This window comes from Lithobates pipiens, unplaced genomic scaffold (assembly GCF_037356315.1).
Source record: "Lithobates pipiens isolate NorthernLeopardFrog02 unplaced genomic scaffold, aLitPip1_a1.2 Scaffold_10, whole genome shotgun sequence".
Lineage (NCBI taxonomy): Eukaryota > Metazoa > Chordata > Amphibia > Anura > Ranidae > Lithobates > Lithobates pipiens.
This window is the reverse complement of record NW_027507686.1, coordinates 112,735,178-112,757,939: the sequence shown is the minus strand read 5'-3', so window position 1 is coordinate 112,757,939 and position 22,762 is coordinate 112,735,178. Positions and strand designations below refer to the sequence as shown.

The 22,762-nt window shown below is 45.3% G+C and overlaps 1 protein-coding gene across 30 annotated transcripts in view; it reads left to right on the top strand.

The window, feature by feature from the left end:
* The window catches only part of LOC143934091 (neurexin-2-like), a 3,463,823-nt gene that overhangs the window by 2,255,238 nt on the left and 1,185,823 nt on the right, over positions 1-22,762 (top strand). For all 30 annotated transcript variants that reach the window (XM_077457482.1, XM_077457436.1, XM_077457661.1 and 27 more), the window contains one exon: positions 1,083-1,256. In XM_077457482.1, the coding sequence (XP_077313608.1) occupies positions 1,083-1,256 (174 nt within the window). The remainder of the gene's footprint in view (positions 1-1,082; positions 1,257-22,762) is intronic.

Below are 22,762 nucleotides of genomic sequence, written 5' to 3'. Positions count from 1 at the left end.
CAGAGTGCCGCCTTACATCAGGTATTCCCAGAAGTGTGTCAACTTAGATCATCCATTCCCAGCAGAGTACCACCTCACATCAACCATTCCCTACAGAGTTCCACCTTACATCTGTCATTCCCAGCAGAGTACCATCTTACATCAGGTATTCCCAGCAGAGTGCCCACTTACATCAGGTATTCCCAGCAGAGTGCCCACTTACATCAGGTATTCCCAGCAGAGTGCCCCCTTACATCAGCTATTCACAGTAGAGTGCCCCTTACATCAGGTATACCCAGCAGAGTGACCCCTTACATCAATCATTCCCAGCAGAGTGCCCCTTACATCAGGTATACCCAGCAGAGTGACCCCTTACATCAATCATTCCCAGCAGAGTGCCCCTTACATCAGGTATACCCAGCAGAGTGACCCCTTACATCAATCATTCCCAGCAGAGTGTCACCTTACATCAGGTTTTCCCAGAAGTGTGCCGCCTTACATTAGTCATTTCTGAGCAGAGTGCTCCCTTACATCCATCATTCCCAGCAGAGTGGCATCATATATTGGGTATTTCAAGCACATAATACATTGAGTATTCCAAGTATGTAATATTTTATGAGATTCAATAAATATGTATGGCAGTAGTGCACGCAACATTTGTACCCTCCTGTGTGTGTTTTTTGCACTGCTGAACTCAATTCAAAGTCAAACTATTGACATGATATGTATATGTAACATTGTAAGCAAATGTAATATGATTCCATGTTTTGACTGCACAAAAATTGCAGCAAAAACTCTACATTGTAGCTAGCTTTTGTACTTGAAAAATCCTTATAATATTTTTTCAGCTGTTCTGCTTTTAGCTATCGAATTGTAAAGTAAAAACAGGTTGTTGAATTCTCTTGAAGTCATACATGTAATGAACGGAATGCCAGCTTTACTACATTGGATCACAAGTAAATGGTCAATTAAATGGGGGAATAAATTTTCTTCATAATTTTCTTTTTCTATTACCTGTTATGATTGTACTATTATGCTTTTAATGTATTTCTTTGCTTTTACCAACCTCTTTATTGCCTCTACTCTTCTGCATTTTTATCTAGGTGAACTTTATATTGGTGGCCTTCCAAGGAATATGTTTGTCACTCTTCCAAAGCTTGTTGCATCTCGAGATGGTTTCCAGGGATGTCTTGCTTCTGTGGATCTTAATGGACGTCTTCCAGATCTCTTGACTGATGCTCTCCATCGATTTGGTCCAGTAGTAAGGGGATGCGATGGTAAGATTAAAGTGTATGCAGAGGCAAAATTTAACATATGCAGTACCTCCTTGAATACATGTTTTATCCTTTTAACCCGTTCCCGCGTGGCCTATAGTCAAATAATGGTCGGGTGGGACATTAGTTGCTCTGGTTGGACATCATATGTGTCACGATCTGTCACCCACTGTGTCCAGTGAAGTGGTTAATCATGCTACATGGTTAGAAAAATAAGCATTCATGTGGGACAAATATAGTATGCTCCTAAATTTAATTTTTTACATGACAGGAGAGCTCTGAATTCCTAAGCATTTGGTGTCAGCCCTGCTCCTTTATTTCTGATGTGCAGCAAAGAATGCAGACCTAGGGCCATGGATAAGGGGGTACCCCCAGTCCTTCTGTATGGGGCCTATGTCAGAAGGGGGCTCAGGTTTCAGGGTGAATGGGATGTGAGCATGGAAAGTGTTCAATTTGGGGGTGGGAAAATTACTGGAGCCAATCATCTGTATGGATTTCTCTGCAGCAGCTGAAAGCTGGCTTCTTCGCCTCTCTCTACCGATGCTTTCAGCTGCTGCAGGGATCAGTTTTAGTAATTGCCCCCACACCACACCCGTCACCCTTCCTCCACACCAAATATTTTCCCCTGCTGCCCAGGCCCCACTGTGTGCCCCCATACCCCCGCAGTGCTGTCGAATTTCCTCCTCTCCTTCCCGCTGGCAGCTGCAAGCACACAATAGCCTACTTCAAGATGGAGAGTGGCGGAAGGGCCCAGTAAATGTCATATTTACCATCCCTTTCCTTTCCTGAATGAACGCCATGGATGATCACTACCTATCACTCACTGTGTTCATCATAACTGAAACATTGGCTGTATTGGGCCGTGTGTCAGGTTGTCTATAAACCGGAACCCCTACGCAGACCTCTCCTTATCTCTTCTCAACTCCATCTCCATAACAGAGAGATGGAAGTTATCAGCTCACAAGGGTTTATGCAAAAGTAACATATTTTTCTATGTGTTGAACCAAAACACTTCCGTGGTATCTTTAGCAGACTAAAAAGGAGCAAAGATAAGTTCATTAGATTTTACATAAAAATTTAAATGGATCATGACTTTAAATGAAAATGCTGGCTAAATGTATGGACCAAATTACAAAAGCAATGAGAACTAGTGTTGAGCGAACTATTCGGGCTGAGCAGAAGTTTGGCTTGAACGCCCCAAAATGCACTGCGCACTGCACAACACAGTGGAAGCCCTGATTGGCTGAAAAAATAAAGGCTTTGCCCAATCAGGGCACAAAACACTGTCAGAGCCATGATTGGAGAAAGTAATGATGATTGTGCCCAATTATGGCTCATTGCTCATAGACCCACCCCACATCATAAAAGCCATTTGTAATGTGATATTGGAGTGGAGAAACATAAAACAGGTTTCTGTTCATTGCTACTAGCGAGTTAGTGTTCTATAGTGTGCTATTGTGATTCTATTGTGAGTGCAAAGTATCAGTGTAGTGGGCATATATTGATTGTGCAGCGTGAGTGTAGTGTGACCTTCCTTTTTTACTTTAGTGTCAATTTAGTTTATTGAAGTGTGTCAGTTTAGTGGGTCAGGGCAGGTTAACTGCAGCATATTGACATTTGCCAGGGTAGAGTGTCAGGACACTTTTACTACAGTATATTGAAGTGTATCAGTGTAGAGAGTCAGGGCACTTTTACTGCAGTACATTGAATTGCGTTTTTGCTCATTTACTGCAGTATATTAAGGTGCATTGGTGCACTTTTACAGCAATATATTAAAATGAGTTAGTTCACTTTTACTGCAGTATATTTAACTGTGTTAGTGCACTTTTACTACACTATATTGAAGTGCTTTAGTGCACTTTTACTGCAGTATATTGAAGTGACTTAGTGCACTTTTACTGCAGTATATTGAAGTGTGTCAGGGTACTTTTACTGCAATATATTGAAGTGCATGAATACGCTTTTACTGCAATATATTGAAGTGCTTGAATACACTTTTACTGCAATATATTGAAGTGCTTGAATACACTTTTACAGCAATATATTGAAGTGCATGAATACAGTTTTACTGCAATATGTTGACGTGCATGAATAGGCTTTTACTGCAATATATTAAAGTGCATGAATACACTTTTTTACTGCAATATATTAAAGTGCATGTATACACTTTTACTACAATATATTAAAGTGCATCAGGGCACTTTTACTCCAATATATTGAAGTGCGTTAGTGCACTTTTACTGCAGTATATTGAAGCGCATCAGTGCAGTTTTACTGCAGTATATTGAAGTGTGTTAGTGCACTTCTACTGCAGTATATTGAAGTGCATTAGCTCTTCTACTGCAGTGTATTGACAGGGATTATGTTATAGCGAAGGGCATCGCAGGTCCTTTCAGCATGTCTACCAGCAGCACACCACCAGCTGTAGAGTATAGCAGCAAATTTGTCCCAGCTGCTGCAGCAAAAAAAATAGTCACTGTCATCCATATGCCCAGTGTTTTATATTCCAGCTTATCAAAGCTGCTGACTTTACAACTCCTGCCTTTCTGTCTGGTGGATTCTGCCCCCTTCCCTGAATTTGCAGAATGTGCTGTACCAGGTTCCCAGTCGCTATTTCTTTGCATACAATGTCTTTCCAGCTCTATACTATCACTTGGAAGGCAATGATGTGGCATAGTTGGGCAAGGTAGTTAGCCACATGGTTCATGTTACTGCTGACACGTGATGCAGCAAGCATTGTCAGGGACAATCTATCTCTTTCACAGCACACTGAGTAACTTTACTTGCAACTGGGAAGAATGCAGGACAGGGCTAAGTGCTATACTTTGTTTTGCCGCCATGTCTCCATACAGCTGGTGGTCATAATTTAAGATTTGTAAGCTCCACCCACTCCTCCTTCTCTGACTCCATGCCCTTCTTTGCTGAATTGTCCTATTAACCACCAGTATCACCTAAGCATTCAAGGGGCTATTAAATGAGTCAGGCTAAACTATGCCATGCAGTGCTTCAGCTGGTCCTACCAGGGGACAGAAGCCTCACTGGAGCAGAGATTCTTTCAGCTCTGCAGGGGCAGGCCAAGAGGTGGTTCACGCAATGTCAGCACATGTCCTCAAATTAGAGGGGCAGCATTTCTTTAACAGGTACTCAGGGTTGGAAGATCTGCCAAAACAGGCCAGAAGAGTCTGTAGCAATTTCAGGTGGTCATACACAGCCAGTGCTTGGTTGGCTGTAATTCAGCAGGGAATTCCACCTGCCCATAAACCACCTGATTTGTAACATGCTCACCAGGTGGAACTCCACTTTGGCAATGCTGCAGTGGCTGCACATGCAGCAGAGGCCTGTCAACGAGCATGCATCAGTGACACAATCCCTCTTGTGTTTCTGCTGGAGCACACTCTGCATGGCATTGTGGGCAGGGCACTCAAGGCAGAACATCGGGAGGAAAAGCAGGACTTCCTTTCCTCTCAAGGTCCGCTTCATGTAGACACCATTCTTGTGACGCAGAAGAACACACAAGAGAAGGAGAAGTTTGGCAGTTTTGGAGACATTGAAGCAGAGGAAGACATACGTCAAACCTTAACCACTTCAGCCACAGAAGAATTTACCCCCTTCCTGACCAGAGCACTTTTTGCGATTCGGCTCTTTAACTGACAATTGCGCGGTCGTGCGACATTGGATACAAACAAAATGAATGTCCTTTTTTTTCTATAAATAGAGCTTTCTTTTGGTGGTATTTGTTTTTATTTTTTGCGCTATAAACAAACAAAGAGCGACAATTTGTAAAAAAACTGAAATATTTTGTACTTTTTTTTTTCCCCACAAATTTTTTTTTATTTATTTTCTTGAAAAGGTTACAAGATCAGTGTGCAATACAGTACAGTCAACTTAACATTTTGCAGTGTGTTACATAACTAGACATAACATTGGGAGAATACTAGGCATTGTTAAAGGCAACTAGTCTTGTATTTGAACATAGCAATAAGGAGTCCTCTCAGTATGTACCGCTGATCAAAGCTAACCCCAAGGGCGATTGAAACAGTGTCAATGGGGCCATTGTTAACAGGCCCAAGCAATGGAAGATTTGGTTCCAGAGGGGTTAGCCTCTACCTCGCAACCTGGGTGATGAGAGAACACACTAGTGTAGAGGGGTCTAGTCACGGGCAGTGATACAGAAGAAGGGATGGGTAAGAGGAGGAGGCAAGAGAAGTAGTGCAAGGTAGGGAAAGGAAGGGCTGAGGGGATGGGAGAAAGGAAAAGAGTAGGGACCGCTCTCCGTCCCGGCCCCCACTGAGGGTTTGTGGACGTGGTGTCCTACTAGTTTGTTCTGGATAACATGGCAGAGGGTGTAAAATAAGATTTATAGTTCTCTGTGGTTTTAAAATGGATCCAACATGCCCAGGTGGCCGTAAAGCTTTGCAGGCATTCTTGGGAGATATGAATCAATTCCTCCATTTCCTCGATCTTAGAGATCCTCATTAACCATTCTCTAATGGATGGTGTGTCTGTCGATCGCCAATGCACCGGGATGCAGAGCCTAGCAGCATTGACCATATGCATGGTAAGTGATTTGTGATAGTGTCTCTTAGGCAAAGTCGAGTGGTGTAAAAGGTATTGCGCTGGGCTAAATTCTAGGGGGAGTGTAGTGACTTGTGTTGTTAGGGCATGCACCTCTCTCCAATACTGTTGAATTAAAGTACACTCCCACCAGACATGGAGCATCAAGCCCACCGCCCTCTTGCATCTCCAGCAAATGTTAGAGATTGTGGGTGAGAATTGGTGCAGGAGGGCAGGGGTCCTGTACCATTTGGTTGCAATCTTGTAGCAATTTTCTTGGATTGCTACGTTTAACGAACCTTTGTGAATATACTCACATATGTCTTCCCAATTGTCATCCCTTTCCCAGGACAATCGTGAAGCGTCTCCGCTGGGGGTGGAACAAATCCCCTGCAGTAGGGTGTATATGTATGATATTAGATGCCTTTGAGGGGTGGAGCGTGTGAGTAGGGATTCGAAGGCAGTAAGCTGTCTGTTCCACTGTGAGGATGGACCTGGCGACATGAGGAAGTGTCTCACCTGCCTATAGGTCCAGAAGGGGAATTTTTTAGTGCGTGATGAGGATACCAAGTCTTCATAGGGACGTAGGCGTCCACTGTGAAAAAATTGGTGCGCCAGTACTTCCTCATGAGGCCATTCCCTTTAAAGGAAAGCCCCAGAGTCTCCAGGGGGAAAATCAGGATTCCCCGGCAGGGGGGTCAACGGGCCTGGGTATGAGGACAATTGAAAGGGTACCATGGTCTTCCTAAAGGTCGTTAATGTAGGGTAAATAAAGTGGTGTGTCACCAAGTCTCGGGGCCATAGAGAGGGTTTTGTCCAAGGGATTAGATGTAGTAATAAATCCGTGAAAGAGTTCTCCAACATGACCCATGGCTTCTCATGTTTGTGGGCTTTCCAGTCCACTAGCCTGGTCAAATGGCAGGCTAGATAGTACTTATGTATATCTGGTAATCCAATCCCACCTTTGCTTTTGGCACGTGTGAGCCGAAGGTAACTAATACGTGCAGTGACGTTTTTCCATATAAATGCGGTGCATGATTTTTTATACGATGAAAAAAAGGACGGGGGAAGGTGAATGGGGATTGTCTGCATTAAGTAGAGTAAACGCGGGAGAATTATAATTTTTACTAGGGCTGAACGTCCAAACCAGGAGACGTTAAGACTGGTCCAATCCTTCAGGTCTCACTGTATTTTGGATAGCATGGGTATAAAGTTGCAGTGGTAGAGCTCAGGTAGTCTCCTGGGTATGTGTATACCCAAATATGGAATGGAGTCCTGTTTCCATATGAATGGGAAGGATTCTTGGCAGTGTAATACCTCAGAATGGGGGAGTGAGATGTTCAGGGCATAAGATTTAGAAAGATTAATTTTGAGATTTGACAAAACACCAAATTGCGTCATATCTTTTAGTAGGCTAGGTAAGGAGACTTGAGGTGTTTGAAGCGATAGCAGCATGTCGTCGGTGAATGCTGCTATTTTGAATTCTTTATGTGGTGTGGTGATCCCCTTAATATCGGAATTCGTCCTGAGCTTGATCAATAGGGGCTCTAATGTCAGGACAAAAATGAGGGGCAAGAGGGGACATCCCTGACGTGTCCCGTTGCTAATGGTAAAGGCGTTCGACAGGTGGCCATTCACTTTCACCCTCGCCGAGGGGTTAGAGTATAGTGCAGCTATGTAGGAGCACATTTGAGGCTGAAGGCCTATCCCCTTCAGCACTTCCCGCATATAGTCCCAGGCCACTCTGTCGAACGCCTTCTCCGCATCCAAGGATAGAAGAAATCCCTGGGTTTTTGAGGAGGTGAGCCAATGATGTAGATTTAAGGTACGTGTGGTATTATCTCTCGCCTCCCTACCTGGAATAAAACCCACCTGATTGGAGGATATGAGACTGGGTATGAGAGGCAGTAACCTGTTGGCTAGCATTTTGGCGTATAATTTGACGTCCACGTTCAACAGTGAGATGGGTCTGTAATTGGAAATTAACATCGGGTCCTTGCCTTCCTTCGGGATGACCGCTATATGGGCCTCCAGTAGCCTACCTGTAGAAGTCTGGGGGAGGGCAAGGGAGTTAAAAGTTGCCATCATTCTAGGTTATAGGACCTCTAGGAAGGACTTGTAGTATTGCAGTGGTAGGCCATCTGGACCCGGGCTTTTCCCTACTTTCATTTGGCCAATGGCCGTACTCAGCTCTTCTGCAGTAAGCGGGCTGTCCAGGTGTTCAGCTTGCTGGCTGGTAATAGGTTTCGGGCAGTATTGTGCTAAAAAGTCTCGTATTTGGGCAGTGTGGGCGATCGAGGGGTCAAGGTCAGGGTGGACTGTCGGCAGGTTGTAAAGATCGGAATAGAACGATTCAAACTGTTTGGCTATATCCTCATTCTTGGAGAGGAGAGTGCCTTGTTTGTCTCGTATGTGGTAAATTGTGGACGAAGCCTTAGCGGCCTGAATCGTGCATGCCAAGAGTCTCCCACTTTTGTTGCCGTGTTCGTAGAACACTTTTTGCCTGAGGACGTAGCGTCTCCTCGTTTGTTTCCCCAATTCGTCTAGCAATGTGGATCGAGTGAGTATTAATTATTGAAGTGTGGCTTGTGAGGACGATTGTTTGTGAGATATTTCTAGTCTACTAATGGTATCAATCAGTGCTTTAATCCGTTCTTGGTGCGCCCTTTTGGCTTTTGTTGCTAGAGAGATAAGTTCCCCTCGTATAACACATTTATGGGCCTCCCATATTGTAACAGGGGAAACGTCAGGAGTACAGTTTTCCGCGAAGTACAGTTGGATTTGGGATCGAATCTGTTGTAGCGTGACTGGGTCTTTCAGCAAGGAGGGATTCAGTCTCCAGGTCTTTGTCGTTTGCTTCGAGTCGGGGAAAGAGAGGGTCACTGTAATTGGGTGATGATCCGATAGGAACATCGGTTCAATTGAGGCTTGTGTGAGAAGGGGGAGGTCTGTTTGCGTCAGGAATAAGTAGTCTATTCTGGAATATTTCAGGTGTGGTGGTGAATAAAAGGTATAGTCTCTGTCATTTGGGAACATAGTACGCCAGGTGTCATGGAGAGAGAGGCTTTGTAGTTGCAGTTTAATCTGTCGGAGCGCCCTGTAAGATAGCACGGATTTGCCCGTGGAGGTATCGATTGTGGGATTCAGTGGGGTATTGAAATCCCCGCCCAGTAGGACCATGCCCTCCTGGAACGTGGACAGAAGGTCGCACACCTTTCTAAAAAAGGAGACTTGGTGTGCATTGGGGCAGTATATATTGGCAAGCGTGATAGGCCTGGAAGCATAGGTGCCTTTAAGAAAGAGGTATCTACCTTCCGGATCTATTAAGGAGTCAGACTGTTGGAAGTCCGCGTATTTAGAAATTAGTATGGACACCCCCTTAGTTTTGGAGTCAGGGTTTGTGGAGTGTAATGCCGAGGAATATGTGCGATTAGTTAACTTAGGTATTGAATCCGAACGGAAATGTGTTTCTTGAAGAAAGAGGAAATGGGCCCCATGTTTAGTTAAGGCTGATAGCACCTGCAATCTTTTTCTGGTTGCATGTTATCTTGTGTTGTGGGGGGTGGTAAAGCCGGCGAGACTACGAGGTTTCGAGGTTTCGAGGTTAGCTCGGTATTCTCTGAGGCGATCAGTAGAGTTTACTGCGGACGGGGGTTCCGGGGCGAGAGCGGTCCCTGGAAAGGAGAAGAGAAAGGAAAAAAAAATAGAAAAAGTGGGGGGAAAAGAAAAGGGGGGGAAAGAAAGGGGGGAGGGGGGGGGGAATTTAGAAAGCAAGGACTAGGAAGCGGGATGAGAGAGGTATAGGGGAAAGGAAATGGTAAGAAATGAAAGTGACCGGGGGCTTGCACTAAGGGAGCGAGGAGATTAACTTAATGGAGGTACACAAAAATTGTTTACCACAAAATACCAGAGGTGGGTGTAGAAAATCTTGTCCACCTGTTAAGAAGCGTGTGTCAGCCAGTGCCCAAGGGTACTGCTGTGTGGGAAAAGAGGTATGAAAGGGAGCCAAGTGGCCCCGCACATAGGAGGACTAGATTGGTATATGAATAGGACGTGGGTGCGTTCAGTAATACTGGGTAATTCCGCAACTTAGGTAATGAACTCGAGGGGTTCAGAAGCAACGGTTAAAGAGTTTGAAAACAGTAATACAAGTAACAATACGTTACACCGGGTTGACCAGGAAGTTAACTTAATGTACATAAGCTAGTACAGTAAACAACTAGTAAAGCAACTATAAAATTAGCTATAAAATCAGCTATAGACCCCCCCCCCCCCCCCAGGGTCCAGAGTCTATCCGTCATCGAGCATCTTCCCTTATGAGAAGATTATAGGAAAGGCTACGGGTGTTATTAAGAGCCCACAGGTAAAGGTTCTGGCTTCCAAAATCAGCATTAGGGTCAACCAAGAGGCTCCCACCCAGGGCTTGGGACAAGCTTCAGGGAGCCCATTAGGATGTGACATGCATCAGTCGTAAGTCAAATGCATAGAGAGAACAGACCAAGCCACACCCCCCCCCCCCCCAATCTTCCAAACGGTGTACATTTCCCCTGTGTTAGTGTAGTAATTCCCTTTTATAACCTGGGTACTAAGATCCCTTAATTTAGTTGCAGATCCCGGGTATCCAGTAGTGGATCAGTCCATAAAGGGTATATCCCACTCCGCCAGGGCCAAGTATCAAGCTATAGGGAAAGCATGGATATGAGTATGGGGGAGGGGGAGGAGACCACCCCACTAAAGGGTTAGGGGTGTTTTTATAATTGCAGATCCTACAAAAGAGGCTTAGGGGGAGAGCTGCGATGCAATATTGAACAGGTCGTTACTTAAGGGGACATGTCCACCGGTGCATGGGTTGTTTCTAATCCCCATCTCATCCCCAGTCCCCCGTCCCCCACTTGTGGAGGGGCTTTAGCAGACCCCCCACCTTAGTGATGAGATATGCGTGTGGGAGTTTCTAATACCACCGGGGGGAGGGTGAGCTCGACCCACGCCGGAAAGCCTGCGGTAGCTAAACGCCTGTTGGAAGGCGACTGAAAATAAAGCCGGGGGATGTTGGGCCTGGGTGGCAGCGAGAAGATAAAGATGGGGGTGGTGGTAATTTTGCCAGGCTTCTGGTCGGCTAGGGTCTAGCCCCCCCCCCCCCCTCCCAGCACCACCTCCAGCACAATACAATTAAGTCATATAATATGCAAAAGAAACAGATCCACTCTAGTCGGGTAGGGGGGCAAGTCTCCCCCCAAAAAAATAAAAAATAAAAAAAAAAGTGGGGGGGGGAGGGGGGGTCCACCTGCTGTTACGTCATTTCAATTCCTTGTGTTGTGCTCCTTAAGTCCAAGAAAGAATAGATGAAAGGGTAAGAAGCAGACCTGGCGCTCTGTGGGAAGAAAATGTGGGAGAAGTAAAACCTCCTGTCCCGTGGCAATGAATACCTGGGGTCGTGGCGCGGGAGTAGGCGTCCGGTGTAGTCGCAAGCAGGATAACATACCTCGAAGGGTCCCGTCAGCTTCCTGTGCAAGTGGATTTCCTGCAAGACCCAGAGAGATTGGCAGGGCTAAACCCCTGAGGGGGGTCAAAAAAAAGAAAACAAAAAGAGAACAAAACAAGAGAAAAAAAAAGTTATCAGTATTTATGATCCTCCCGGTGGGACCTGTGGCAGAGGTAATTAAACATTCTGTTGGTCCCGTCTGGGACTCGCAGCCGGTCCTGGGCTGTGTATTGACAAGTCCCGACGTGAAGGACGATCAGCCGATGACGTTGGATCCAATCTGCGACGTCTCGAGTGTTGTCTTTAGGTGTTAGGCTGTGTGAGACCGACTTCCGCGGTTCCGATGGAAAGTAAAAGAAGCACCACTCAGGGATATCCACCCGTGGAATGTCAAGCTGGTCACAAAAGACAGACAGATCTTACGGCGTTCGGAGTAGAGCAGTGCGACCTCTGGTGGAGGCCGAAAGACAGAATGGGAACTTCCATCTGTATTGGATATTTCGTGCTCGCAGGACCTCCAGCAGGGGGCGCAGCGCACGTCTGTTTTGTAATGTTATTGGAGAAAGATCTTGAAATAGTTTAATGTCCATGCCATTAAAGAGAATGCGGCCTCTTTCGCGTGCCTTCTGAAGGATTTCCTCTTTAAGAGGGAAATTTACAATGCAGCATACAATATCCCTTGGGGGATCAGGCTCACGGGGAGGGGGTCGCAGCGCTCGGTGCAATCTCTCCATTTCTATAGGGGAATCTGCTGGGCGACCTAGTAAGTCATTAAAGATGGAGCATATGGCCTGTGGTAGTGCAGGCGAGTCTATGCTTTCAGGGACCCCCCTCACCCTAACATTGTGTCTGCGACCTCTATTGTCGAGGTCTTCCATCTGACGATGGAGTTCAAACATGTGTGGTAGTTGAGAATCATATGCCCTCTGCACTTGCCTGATAGCTTCAGCGTGTGTATGTGAGGCCTGCTCCACTTCCACGATGCGGTGTGTAATGCTGTGGATATCCGCCTTCAAGTCCGTGATTGCTGCGGTCAGCGTATGTTTGATGTCAATGGCCACTTTCTGCAGGTCCTTCTGTAAGTCCAGTAAGCCAAAGGGATGGTCCGGGATTTCGTCCTCGTCCATCGGCAGGTCAGCGTAGCTGCTATGCGAGGCCGGTGATGAGGCCTGCGGGGTCTGTGAGGCTTGTGACGCCTCGTGGTTGTGTGCCTGCTGAGTGCGGAACAGCTCCGGGATGTTTTTGCCCAGCTGTGTCCCGGAATCTTTTAGCGTGCGGGGAGCGGAGGTGCTCCTGTTAGATTTCCTCATTATTAGGTTAGGTTGCGGGTGGGTGAAAGTCCCAAGAAGGCAAGATTCGTCCTCTCCGTGCGGGAGCTCAGATCTTAGGCAGCCATCCTGGGTCCCGTCCAAGCCACGCCCCCGTACTTTTTGCGATAATATCCCCATTTGTTTTTAAAAAAGCTATTTTTTTCTCAGTTTAGGCTGATATGTTTTCTTCTACATGTTTATATTTTAAAAAAAAAATCCCAATAAGCGTATATACGCTTTTTGTTGGTTTGGTTTGCGCAAAAGTTATAGAGTCTACAAAACAGGGGATAGATTTATAGCCTTTTTTTATTATTATTATTTTTTTTTTTACTAGTAATGGTGGCGATCTGCGATATTTATCATGACTGCGACATTATGGTGGACACATCTGACAATTTTGACACATTTTTGGGACCATTGGCACTAATACAGCGATTAATGCTATAAAAATGCATTGATTACTGTAAAAAATGTAATTGGCAGTGAAGGGGTTAACACTAGTGGGTGATCTAGGGGTTAACTGTGTTCCCTGGGAGGTGATTCTAACTGAAGGGGGAAGGGACTGACTAGAGGAAGTGACGGATCCTGGTTCCTAGCTAATAGGAACAAACCATCTGTCACTCCTGCCAGAACAGAACAGGGAAGTGTGTGTTTTTACACACACATCCCTGTTCTGTGGCTCCTGCTCATGATCGCTTGTGGCCAGTAGCCATCGCGACCGTCAGCCACGAGCATCAGCACCCCTGCTGTGCAACGGGCATGTGCGCCTGCTATCCTGACCCCACGAGCCGATATATAGCTATGACGGCTCGCGCAAGGGAGCAAGCCTGCTGCAGTATAACTGCGGTGGCTGGTCGGGAAGCGGTTAAGAGATGGTTTTCCATCCCCAGAACCCTTGGGGAGTAGTATGTAGCTGGGAGGAGGCAGTTCAAGATATTGTAATCCTCAGTGATCACAAGGACTCTGCTTCTCATGCCAATTGGAGTGCATGGCCTCCCTCATTCTTCAAAGCCTGCAAAAGGACTCAAGTATTTTTGTATCAAGGATAAGGATCGTTGGTTTTTGGTTGGCAACCCTCTTTGACCACTGTTACAAGGGGAAAGTCTCGGAGTCTCCGGGGCTGTCAGCTTCCATACCCCATCAACAGTGTCTGCATGGTGGGAGATTATCTGGTGGAAAAAACAGACCTAGGGAGCTTTCCAGTTGATCTACTTGGTTACTGGGTCATAAGAACTGGCCAGAACTTGCTGAGTATGCAATCGCTTTCTGAACGGGCATTCAGTGCTCCCGGAGGTTTTGTGACAAATAAAAGAGTGTGTCTAACCACAGACTCCATCGACCAGCTGACATTTATGAAAATAAAATCCGTCCTGGATTAGCAGCAGCTATCAAGCTCCTGATGCCAATGTTGCCGATTAAGTGTTTTTGGGACGTGGAATCTCTGCAAGACTTTTTAGGCTGACTAGCTTTGTGGGTGTTGGTTTTATCATGAACACATTTTTTGGTATAGGTTTCATGGGCACAATTAACACCCAATGATCAATTTTTCCCGCACCTGTTTGACAGGTGCATATATTTAAAATTTTTAACAACAAGGCCAATTCTTGCTTTTATTAAGAGTACCTCTATAAGGTTACGGTGTGAAGTCACAAACAATACCCAAAGCCCAATTTTTGTGCATCTGTTTTTTCTATCCAAAGTCTGCAAAACAGACACCAGCATTTATCCAAAAAATCTCTAATCTTGTTCCAAGTGCACTAAATTATGGCCTCGTCATACAGACTGGCTCCCCATGCTGTTGTTTATAAAATAAAGAAAGCTTGTAGGAAAAAAATTTTTTTTTTTGGCTTTATAAATGTCATTTTTTGCTGCAGCATGTTCTATACATGGTACAGATGTGCCACTTTACAAGCGGACTAATGAGATCCACCAGGCACTGTATTTAACCGCCTCGCACCCGCCGGCCATCAAATGATGGCCAGGCAGCACAGCTCTTGTTTTGGGCAGGCATCATATGATGTCCTCCCAGAACGACTGCTCTCATGCACCCCTGGAAAGGTGTGTCAGTCAGACACAATGCTACACCGATCACAGTAAAGAGCTTCTGACTGAGGCTCTTTACAATGTGATCAGCCATGTCCAATCACAGCTGAACATGATGTAAACAGGAAGAGCCGTTGAACTGCTTTTCCTCACTCTCGTCTGACAGACGCGAGTAGAGGAGAGCCAATCAGCTGCTCTCCTGACAGGGGGGTCTGTTCTGATTGTTTATCAGCACAGCCCCCCTCGGATAGTCCAGCAATTGTTTGCACAATGCATTGAAATAATAATCAATATTTATGATTTTTTATAAATAGCGTCATGCATTCAACAGACAGAAAGTTCCTGCTGGGCTTCCGTCTAAGCATTTCCTCCTCCTGCCACCTGACAGAACAGTGCTTCGACCGACAGCTGCAGAAACTAATTGTGGATGCCCAGAAGGGAGAACTCCCTGGGCACCTGGGAGCTTCTTTTCAATCACTCTTGTTCTAGGAATCCCCCAATCTCAGGCTCAGCCCCACCATGTAAGCTGCAGAGTAGTCATGGCAAATGAAAAAAGGGCTTTTTATCCAGTGACCTTGTGATTGCTCCTGCTTCCTCAAGAGACAAGAAAGCACTGAGGGATTGGGGTAGAAGGCATTTTCTAAACATGTTATGTGTTTCATGTTGCTAAAAAGAAGAGGAGCAAACTTTTAATGGGCTGTCATGGAGGAAAAATGAGAAGGTATACAGAAAAGAGAATCAATTCTCAGCTTGAAACTATAGGTCAATTTTAAAGACACCAAAAAATTCAAAAATCAAAATCAGTTGATCAAAACAAGCCTTTAACTTATACTAAACATGGATACAATAAATGTACAACACTATCAGCAATGGGTAGTTGAAAGTATGCTTACTTTATAACTAAATCATGCGGCCCAACTTTTTTAGTCACATCTTCCAGGAGTGTAACCCATCCTTTTATTAGATACAATTAAAAAAACACTTTATCTGGAGGAACTATTTACAAGGGGCTTTTAAAGTACTGTATTTATCCATACATACACATATTTTAAAAATCAAATTTTATCTTAATTGTCTATTTCGCATATGAAAGACTTCTTCTTTAAAAATGATAAGTTTTAACAGGTGTGAGATGAGGAAGCTCTCCTTACCATTCTGCACCCCTTTGGCACTTCAAGCTATTTCAATAGTGGTTCTGTATAGCAACATATTTCTTTGTCGTACATCACGGGACACAGAGCAGCCATATGCATTGCTACCTGGGTTATATGCCACCTATAGGTGAATGGACACTGGCAGAATAAAAAAAACAAAGTCCCCCTCTATATAAGCCCTCCCATACAGGAATGGTCACTTTTTACTCTCTGAGTTTTCTAAACTAAAGGTCCCGAGCTGGTTCTTGAGAATCAAGGGACAACTTTTTCAATCAGATCCATTTAAAAAAAGCTCTATGCTAGGATAAATCGTACCCAAGCCTTGTAAAGAAGATCAGAAGTAACTACGAGGCTTTACCTGTAATGCAAGCTTGAGTGGCGCTGGACCCTGCGTTGTGGAAATCCTGAGCACTTCAAAAGGAAGGCATTTCTGGTAGTGTGCTGTACAGGTCCAAGGGAGTGGACCCTCATTATAAAAAGGTATCCACTCCTTGAAGGTCCATTGTGATGGGTGAAGGCTGGACCTCTGGCTTAGGCTATAGTCTTGTGGCGGGAGTGGTAAGTGGCCCCTTTCCTTGCTGGACTGTGTATTTTGTTCTGCCCTCTAGGGGGCTTGGGATTGCTGGTCTGCATTTCTCCCTTTACATGCTCACGCTCTGGAGCATGCACGTGGCGGTGCGTAGCCGTGGGAAACATACTTTTTTTTTTAAACTGATGCCTTGCTGCTGGCTGACTGGAGGGACGCAAAGCAGGCTATCCTGTGGTGGCACGGAAGTCATTAGGGTGATGGCAAATGGCAGCCTAGTTATGTTGCACTGACAGGAAGACCGTGTATTTTATAACAGGAGTCTTCCAAGGGGAAATTGTGGTGCTGAGGAACTTGTGTATTATTCCCACAAAGCCAGCTACCATTTGCTTCAGCTATGTCTTCCAGAAAGCGCTCCGGGGGGGGGGGGGGGGGGAGGAGGAGCGCTGCAGCAAGGGGCACAAGTGTTCCATCAGTATCTCCTGAAGAAGCCAATCAGAACTCTCCTGAAAGATTGGAGGAGACTAGGCAGTCTGAGCTGCTGCGTCTATCCGGCATTCTGGCTACTACCAGTGCTTCTACCTCAGTTTTTGTCACTAAGGAGGATCTATCATTTGCTTTGGCTGGTTTAGAAAGCAAGATTGCTGGAATGCTCGCTTCTGTCACACAAGGTGGCAGGAAGCGTGCCAGATCCCTGTCCCCTATTCCTCCTATATTTGAGCAAGATTGGGTTGATGAGGTAGAAGAGGTAATGGTTAAAGACACAGCTGATATCCATATAGAGGAATCTGCCTCAGGTGAATGAGAGCCTGAAAAGGCTCAGATTGTATCAGCAAATATGCAAATGGTTCATACAGCTTTTAAGTTGCCTCCAGTAGAGGTCCCTAAAACCCCTTGTTCCTCCCTGGGTTCTTTGAAACCTCAGCAGGGTGCACAGGCATTTCCCTTCCACCCACTCTTGGAGTAGGTGGTATATTCCGACTGGGAGTACCCAGATAGGATGTTTGTGCCTCCAAAAAGATTTTTCTTTCTATATGCAATGGATGAAAGCTTTGGTAAAAGGTGGTGCATACCGGTTGTAGATGCAGCAGTCTCCTCCCTGAGTAAGATCTTAACTTGTCCAGTGGATAATGTGCAGGTCTTTAGGGATCCTACAAGTAAAAATCCTTGTTAAAGGCTTCCTTCGCTCTGGCAGGTTCTGATATTCAGTCCACAGTGGTGGCAATTGGTGTCTGTCAAGCCTTGAAGGATCAGGCTAAATAGCCCACTAGGGGAGAACAACCTGCTGAGGAGGTAGCAGATTTGCCTCAATTTCTTTTCTATAGATGCCCTCAAATATTCCATACAGCAAATCTCCCGTATGGCTTCTTTTATCTGTGGATAAAAAGCTGGTCAGCAGAGCTCCCTTGTAAAAGGTTGCTAGCTGGTTTTACATTTCATGGAGAACATTTGTTTGGGGAGGATCTTGATAAGTACATTCATACGATCTCTGGAGGAAAGATCTCCTGTGTAAAAAGTAGCTAAATAGCCCTCATGCTTCCTCAGGTTTCGACGGCACCAGGGGTCTGAGACCAAAGGTAAACAGGCCAGGGCCAAAAGAGGCCTTGAGTCCAAAAACTCTCTAATACTGGCACCAAACCTTCCTTGTGAAGGGACACTCGTGCAGGTGGGGGGAAGGTTCCTGCAGTTTGCAGGCATTTTGGGAAGCCTGGTAATTTCCACAGTGTCTCAGGGGTACAGGCTGGAGCTCCGCACCTACCCTTCTCAAAAGTTTTTTTAAGTACAGCATACCCACGGACCTTGCAAAAAAGGGCTTATTGGTTTAGGCACTAGTTTGCTTAAAATGGCAAGGTGTGATTATGGAGCTCCCGCTTTCCGAAAGGTGTACAGGGTTTTATTGGAACCTGTTCACGGTTACAAAACCAAATGGGGACATAAGACCAATCCTGTATCTCAAGGCCCTGAACCATTCTCTTTCAATGTGGCCTTTTCCGATGGAATGAGTCTGCTCTGTGGTAGCCTCTCTCCAAGTAGGAGATTTCCTGGCATCTATAGACATCAGGGATGCGTACCTGCACATGCCAATTTTTCAGCCTCATCAAAGGCTTTTGTGATTTGTAATAGAGGAACAGCATTTTCAATTTATGGCTCTGCCCTTTGAGCTCGCAACTGCGCCAGTGCTGGGTCTTCTAAGGACTTAGGGGATCTTGATTTCAGGCTACCCGGACGATCTCCTGCTCAGGGATTAGTCATTGCAGGTTTTGATATGGAATGTAACCTTTACAGTTCTATTCCTTGAGCATCTCAGCTGGATCATATATGTAAAAAAGTTGGCTTTGAAACCAGTTCAGTGTCTAGAATACTTAGGTCTGGTTATGGGCACAGTCCAGACAAAGGTGTTCTTGCCTCCAAGAAGGGTCAATGCCCTAAAGGATTAAGCTCGGCAAATAAAGGGAAAGAGACATCCTTCAGTCTGACTCTGCATGAGTCTTCTGGGAAGGATGGTGTCTTCATTCGAGGCAATTCCTTATGCCCAGTTCCATTCCAGGGCATTTCAGCAGAACATTCTGTCTGGGTGGAAAAAGAAGATGCAAGGTCTGGATTCTTGCATGATCTTAACCCCCAAGGCTCGTGAAAGTCTCACATGGTGGTTAATAGACCAGAATCTGGTACAAGGAAAGTCTTTTATTCCAGTCTTTTGGAAAATAATGACAGGGGCGGACTGACCATTCGGTCACTCGGGCCCCGAGGTGGGGGGGGCCCGGCTCAGTCTGCCCCTTGAGGTGCCCGCGACTATACCCCCAAGGAAGCAGTGAACAAATCCTTGCTGGCAGTTGATCATGCAATAGGAGAGGAGAGGAGCGAGCTGGCCGAGATACATCTTAGTGCAATCATGAAGCCCCGTCAGCCGCGCGGGGATGATTGCACAGACAGGCACTCTTGCCACCTCTCCCCCCGGGAAATTCAGCAGAGGGGGTGGGGCCACACATCACTGCCACGCTGGACAGCTGATATGGAGATGGAGCCTGCAGAGTGCACACAGAGCCTACTGAGTCATCGTGGAATTGGCCACCCACATTGACCTGCCTTGTGCGCAGCAGCTGGTAAGTGTGATAATGACAGCACAGCAGTTAGTGTATGAATGTGTGTTCTTTTTCCTTCCTTCTTGCCATGTGCCTATTTACCAGGTGCTATTCACTAGTGCACACTGATATCTGTTACATTAAATGCTACTCATTGTATAGATATCAGTATTATATATAGGGAATAGCACTTAGCCTTGGTTCACATTAGAGCAATTTGGCATGCGATTTAACATGTGACATTGCATGGCAAATTGCCTGGAAATGGCATTACCTGAATCAGTGTGACGCTGCATTTGCAGCGTCACACTGATTCCCAAAAGTAGTTTCTGTACTACTTTTGGCGACTTCTGGGTGCGATTTCCATAGACATCTGTGCAGCAACTGCACAGATGTCTCTGAAATCGCTGCCAAACTCATACTGACATGCGGGTCTGAAATTGTGCGAGTTAAGCTGAACTCGCACACTTTCATTCCTGCTGTCAGTGTGAACTTGGGCTAAGTGAGTGTTATTCCATATATATAGATCACTGAAATGTATACACTGAGTGCTTATCCCTAAGACCACTTTCACACTGGGGTGCTCTGCAGGCGCTATAATGCTAAAAATAGTGCCTGCAAAGTGCCCTGAAAGAGCCGCTCCTCACTCTCCAGTGTGAAGCCCCGATGGCTTTCACACTGGAGCAGTGCCCTGGCAGGACACTAAAAAAAGTCCTGCTAGCAGCATCTTTGGCGTGGTGAAGGAGCAATGTATGTACTGCTCCTCCACCGCTCCTGCCCATTGAAATGAATGGGGCAGCACAGCTATACCGCCAACATAGTGCTGCTGCAGCATTGCTTTGCGGTGGTTTTAACCTTTTCACCCGCTAGCGGGGGGGGGCTAAAACACCCCGCTAGTGGGCAAATATTACCGTTAAAACTACGGTGCAGCGGCACTAAAAATAGCGCCGTTTTACCGCTGGCGCCCATGCCGCCCCAGTGTGAAAGGGCTCTAACACTGTCATCTGTACACTAAGAATGTCTCTTACATTGGTGATCAGTGGGAAAAATGCTCCTTACATTGGTGATCAGTGGGAAAAATGTTCCTTACATTGATGGTCAGTGGGAAGAATGTTCCTTACATTGGTGATCAGTGAGTAAAATGTTCCGTACATTGGTGACCAGTGGGAAGAATGTTCCTTACATTGGTGATCAGTGGGAATAATGTTCCATACATTGGTGATCAGTGGGGAGAATGTTCCTTACATTGGTAATCTGTGGGAAGAATGCTCCTTACATTTATGGTCAGTAGAAGAATGTTCCTTACATTGATGGTCAGTGGGAAGAAAGTTCCTTACATTGGTGATCAGTGGGAAGAATTCTCCTTACATTGGTGATCAGTGGGAAGAATGCTCCTTACATTGGTGATCAGTGGGAAGAATGCTCCTTGCATTGGTGATCAGTGGGAAGAATAATCCTTACATTGGTGATCAGTGAGAAGAATGTTCCTTACATTGATGGTCAGTAGGAAGAATGTTCCTTACATTGGTGATCAGTGAGAAGAATAATCCTTACATTGGTGATCAGTGGGAAGAATGCTCCTTGCATTGGTGATCAGTGGGAAGAATAATCCTTACATTGGTTATCAGTGGGAAGAATGTTCCTTACATTGATGGTCAGTGGGAAGAATGTTCCTTACATTGATGGTCAGTGGGAAGAATGTTCCTTACATTGGTGGTCAGTGGGAAGAATGTCCCTTACATTGGTGGTCAGTGGGAAGAATGTTCCTTACATTGGTGATCAGTGGGAAGAATGTTCCTTACATTGGTGATCAGTGAGAAGAATGTTCCTTACATCGATGATCAGTGGGAAGAATGTTCCTTACATTGATGGTCAGTGGGAAGAATGTTCCTTACATTGATGGTCAGTGGGAAGAATGTTCCTTACACTGATGGTCAGTGGAAAGAATGATCCCTATATTGGTGATCAGTGGGAAGAATGTTCCTTACATTGGTGATCAGTGGGAAGAATGTTCCTTACATTGGTGATCAGTGAGGAGAATGTATGTAAGCAATAATGGCACCACACATATATGGTATCGTAGGGAACGTTGGAGTAAGCGCAATTCTAGGGCCACAATTTTGTAACATCCTGGACAGAGCTTTTTATTTTTTGTATATTTTTTTTATCAAACTGTTCAACTTAGAAGACATTTGTTGCACCTGTTGTTATATTGTGTTAATTTATGAAATCCTTAATTTTGGAAATGTACCATTGCTGTACCATTATAATTTTTTTATATTCTATAATAAACATTTATTTTGAACATAGTGTATAAAAAATTCTGTGACAAATGCAAGTAGTGTAGGCAGTGCAATATGTAGGTGGGGCTTTGTGTGGGTGTGGCTTGAGTGTGGGCGGGTACAAGGGGCCCCAGGATCTCCTATTGCCCGGGGGCCCCATGAGTTGTCAGTCCGCCCCTGGATAGTTACCACAGATGCCAGTCTCCCTGGCTGGGACGCGGTCATGGAAAATTCCACAGTCCAGGGGAAACAGTCTCTAGTGGAACAAAGATTGTCCATGAATGTTCTAGCGCTATGGGCAATACGCCTCGCACTGTACTTTTGGACATCCAGGTTACAGGGTTTAAAAGAAAAAAAAAAAACTGCGCTTGGGTGAAGCAAAAAACAAACAAAAACTACTAGCAATCTATAAGGAAGGCGGCAGCAATAAATGTGATACAAACACCTAACAGCAATAAGAAAATACAAAAAGCTGCGCCAACATAAAATTAACCTATAAATAAACACCCCTAAAAAAAGGATTATTTTTTTTATATGTGAAATGTGAATAGTTGATATATTCAAAACTTCTAAATAAAAAGTAACAGTTAATAGGAATTCATCCTCAAAAAGTTCATAAAGGAGTCCATAAATGATCAACAGTTGCAGTCCTAAATGGAAACACCACGGTGGTTGAACACACTCAGATGCGCACAAGTGCCCGTCACCATATAGTGGGTGCGCTTACCAGATGGAACTTTGGTTAGAGCGTTATGACTATAACATCAATCGCGTCAGCATATTCCTCTTTTTAGTAGATCAGCTCACCGAAATGAACAACAGCACTCTTATAAGCACATCTTAATCCACGATCCCAAAAAATACTATCACATAGACCCGCAGACACAGGATGAGAGAAGTCTTGTGAAGCCACTCCTATATGTAGACACATTGATTTCTACTAAAGTGGTGTAACCCGTGTTGTTTACTGCTCTCTGAAAAGTGATCTGCGGTGAATTGCATTTCAGAGTAGAGTTGCCACGGGTGGCCACCGGTGGCAACTCTACTCTGAAATGCAATTCACCGCAGGTTACAG